Source organism: Oncorhynchus keta, chromosome 27 (assembly GCF_023373465.1).
Source record: "Oncorhynchus keta strain PuntledgeMale-10-30-2019 chromosome 27, Oket_V2, whole genome shotgun sequence".
Taxonomy (NCBI): domain Eukaryota; kingdom Metazoa; phylum Chordata; class Actinopteri; order Salmoniformes; family Salmonidae; genus Oncorhynchus; species Oncorhynchus keta.
Genome location: NC_068447.1, coordinates 14,989,877 through 14,994,132, shown reverse-complemented (window position 1 = coordinate 14,994,132; position 4,256 = coordinate 14,989,877). Strand labels below are relative to the sequence as shown.

Genomic DNA, 4,256 nt, shown 5'->3' with positions numbered 1-4,256 from the left:
TATCTCTGACAGAGTAGAGATAATCAGCCAATTCATATTCTCTGTTTAGGGTCAGATAGCAATTTATTCGGCTTTGGGATTTTGTTTCGGTTTCAAATGTTGTAAATGTGAGTCCTTTGATTGGTTCATGATTTTGTTTATTGGAATTCTTTCTTTTGAAGCAGTGCTGGTGTCAGCTTGGTTGGTTAGGTCCAACACCAACTGACTGAGAAGGCTCGTTTCTGGGCTCAGCTCCTGGGTTTGAAGTGCTTTAAATTGCAGACTTGAATTTGGACTTGAATGTAGCCAAAATTGTAATTAACTTTTCTGTATTTTCATTACTACTGGAAAGCAGCCCAATTCTGCCCTACATGCATTAGTTGGTGTATTTCTCTGGACTTGTAGAATTTTCTGACAGAATTCTGCAAGTAGGGCTTCAATTGGATGTTTGTCCCAAATTTTAAAGTCCAGTTTATTGAGTGATTGCCAAACCTCACTTCCGTAAAGAGCTATTGGTAGGATTACACTGTCAAATATTTTGGTCCAAATTCTAATTGGGATGTTGATTTTGAATAATTTCATTTTTTATTGCATACATTGCTCTGCGGGCTTTATCTCTGAGTGCATTCACTGTCATATTAAGGTTTCCCGATGCAGATATGGTCAGACCAAGGTAGGTGTCATTTTTAGTGTGTCTCTCTCTGTCTCTCTTTCTGTCTCTCTTTCTGTCTCTCTCTCTCTCTCTCTGTCTCTCTCTGTCTCTCTCTGTCTCCCTCTGTCTCTCTCTCTGTCTCTCTTTCTGTCTCTCTCTCTGTCTCTCTCTGTCTCTCTCTGTCTCCCTCTGTCTCTCTCTCTGTCTCTCTGACTGTTCAGTAAATCTCTCTGGGGGAGATATGTCTGAAGGGGATAATACTGACAGGTGTGTGTAGGCAGGTGGGGCTAAGACATTAACACACTCATTACACTCGCTGCTATTCATGAGATTGATCCACCACTACCCCACAGTGGACAGCTCTAGTAAGAGAAGGATGGAGGGAGGAGAGGAATGATAATCAGATAGGTGAAGGGCAGACTAGGTGGAGCTTCTGTCAGAGGGTCAGAGGGAGGAGAGGAAAGGCTAGATCCATAGATAGAAGATAGATAGAGGATTGATAGAAGAGGGGTCATTCTGATCTGTCCAAGGAGGATAAAGGGAGTGGAGGGGTGGAGAGGGGGTTGAAGGTCGGGGAGGAGTAGAGAGGATTGGGGATCAGATGTACTGTGAAAAAGTGATGGCTGAAAGGAGGAGAGGAGAGGTATGGAGAGCTTGCATTGTATTGTCAGGGCCTTGTACGTCCCAATTATTTCCTGCAGCTCCTGTGCAACGTTCATCTCTCCATCCGTCTCCATCTATTTCACTCCATGCCCAAGGTTGGAGCAGTAGCAACAGTAGCAATAACAGCAGCAGCAGTAGCACTAGCAGTACCAGTACAAGTAATAGCAGCAGTAACTGTAGTAGTAACAGTACCAGTAGTAGCAGCAGTAACAGTAGTAGTACCAGTACCAGTGGTAGCAGCAGTAACAGTAGTACCAGTACCAGTAGTAGCAGCAGTAACAGTAGTAGTACCAGTACCAGTAGTAGCAGCAGTACCAGTAGTACCAGTACCAGTAGTAGCAGCAGTAACAGTAGTAGTACCAGTAGTAGCAGCAGTAACAGTAGTAGTAACAGTACCAGTAGTAGCAGAAGTAACAGTAGTACCAGTACCAGTAGTAGCAGCAGTAATAGTAGTAGTGGTAGCAGCAGCAGTAACAGTAGTAGTACCAGTACCAGTAGTAGCAGCAGTAACAGTAGTAGTACCAGTAGTAGCAACAGTAACAGTAGTAGTAACAGTACCTGTAGTAGCTGAAGTAACAGTAGTAGTACCAGTACCAGTAGTAGCAACAGTAACAGTAGTAGTACCAGTAGTAGCAACAGTAACAGTAGTAGTAACAGTACCAGTAGTAGCTGAAGTAACAGTAGTAGTACCAGTACCAGTAGTAGCAGCAGTAACAGCAGTAGTACCAGTACCAGTAGTAGCAGCAGTAACAGTAGTAGTAGTAGCAGCAGTAACAGTAGTAGTACCAGTAGTAGCAGCAGTAACAGTAGTAGTAGTAGCAGCAGTAACAGTAGTCGTACCAGTAGTAGCAGCAGTAACAGTAGTAGTAGCAGCAGTAACAGTAGTAGCAGCAGTAACAGTAGTCGTACCAGTAGTAGCAGTAGTAACGGTAGTAGTAGTAGCAGCAGTAACAGTAGTAGCAGCAGTAACAGTATTAGTAGCAGCAGTAACAGTAGTCGTACCAGTAGTAGCAGCAGTAACAGTATTAGTAGTAGCAGTAACAGTAGTCGTACCAGTAGTAGCAGCAGTAACAGTAGTAGTAGCAGCAGTAACAGTAGTAGCAGCAGTAACAGTAGTCGTACCAGTAGTAGCAGTAGTAACGGTAGTAGTAGTAGCAGCAGTAACAGTAGTAGCAGCAGTAACAGTAGTCGTACCAGTAGTAGCAGTAGTAACGGTAGTAGTAGTAGCAGCAGTAACAGTAGTAGCAGCAGTAACAGTAGGCGTACCAGTAGTAGCAGTAGTAACGGTAGTAGTAGTAGCAGCAGTAACAGTATTAGTAGCAGCAGTAACAGTATTAGTAGCAGCAGTAACAGTAGTAGTACAATGTAGTAGCAGCAGTAACAGTAGTAGTAGTAGCAGCAGTAACTGTAGTAGTAACAGTACTAGTAGTAGCAGCAGTAACAGTAGTAGTACCAGTACCAGTAGTAGCAGCAGTAACAATATTAGTAGTAGCAGCAGTAACAGTAGTAGTAGCAGCAGTAACAGTAGTAGTACCAGTACCAGTAGTAGCAGCAGTAACAGTAGTAGTACCAGTAGTAGCAGTAGTAACAGTAGTAGTAGTAGCAGCAGTAACAGTATTAGTAGCAGCAGTAACAGTATTAGTAGCAGCAGTAACAGTAGTAGTACAATGTAGTAGCAGCAGTAACAGTAGTAGTAGTAGCAGCAGTAACTGTAGTAGTAACAGTACTAGTAGTAGCAACAGTAACAGTACCAGTAGTAGCAGCAGTAACTGTAGTAGTAACAGTACTAGTAGTAGCAGCAGTAACTGTAGTAGTAACAGTACTAGTAGTAGCAGCAGTAACTGTAGTAGTACCAGTACTAGTAGTAGCAGCAGTAACAGTAGTAGCAGTATCCACATCGACAGGACAGTAGTGGAGAAGGTGGACAACAACCACCCAAGCCACTGCCTGTTCACACCGCTATCATCCAGAAGGCGAGGTCAGGTGCATCAACGCTGGGACCGAGAGACTGAAAAACAACTTCTATCTCAAGGCCATCAGACTGTTACAACAGCCACCACTAACATTGAGTAGCTGCTGCCAACATACAGACTCAAATCTCTAGCCACTTTAATAATACAAAATTGGATGTAATAAATGTATCACTAGTCACTTTAAACAATGCCAATTTATATAATGTTTACATACCCTACATTACTCATCTCATATGTATATACTGTACTCTATACCATCTACTGCATCTTGCCTATGCCGTTCGGGCCGTCGCTCATCCATATATTTAAATGTACATATTCTTATTCATTCCTTTACACTTGTGTGTATAAGGTAGTTGTTGTGAAATTGTTGTATTACTTGGTTGGAACTAGAAGCACAAGCATTTCGCTACACTCGCAACAACATCCGCTAACCATGTGTATGTGACCATTAACATCTGCTAACCATGTGTATGTGACCATTAACATCTGCTAACCATGTGTACGTGACCAATAACATCTGCTAACCGTGTGTATGTGACCAATAACATCTGCTAACCATGTGTATGTGACCAATAACATCTGCTTGTAACGTCGTTCTTTGTTTGTAGAAAGAGAGTCGGACCGAAATGCAGCGTGGTGTTTACTCATGACTTTAATGAAAAAAGTGACACATGAAATAACTATACAAATATAAAATCAAATCAAATCTAATTTTATTTGTCACATACACATGGTTAGCAGATGTTAATGCGAGTGTAGTGAAATGCTTGTGCTTGTAGTTCCGACAATGCAGTAGTAACCAACAAGTAATCTAACTAACAATTCCAAAACTACTGTCTTATACACAGTGTAAGGGGATAAAGAATATGTACATAAGGATATATGAATGAGTGATGGTACAGGGCAGCATAGGCAAGATACAATAGATGGTATCGAGTACAGTATATACATATGAGATGAGTATGTAAACAAAGTGGTATAGTTAA

At 41.8% G+C, this 4,256-nt stretch overlaps 1 protein-coding gene across 1 annotated transcript; it reads left to right on the top strand.

The window, feature by feature from the left end:
• Positions 1 to 2,000: 2,000 nt before the first annotated feature.
• On the top strand, positions 2,001 to 2,955 carry LOC127912462 (uncharacterized protein DDB_G0271670-like; the record flags this gene model as incomplete). Its single annotated transcript, XM_052481805.1, has 2 exons — positions 2,001 to 2,484; positions 2,588 to 2,955. Coding segments are annotated over 2 exons (852 nt in total), but the record flags the coding sequence as incomplete, so codon positions are not given.
• Positions 2,956 to 4,256: the final 1,301 nt, after the last annotated feature.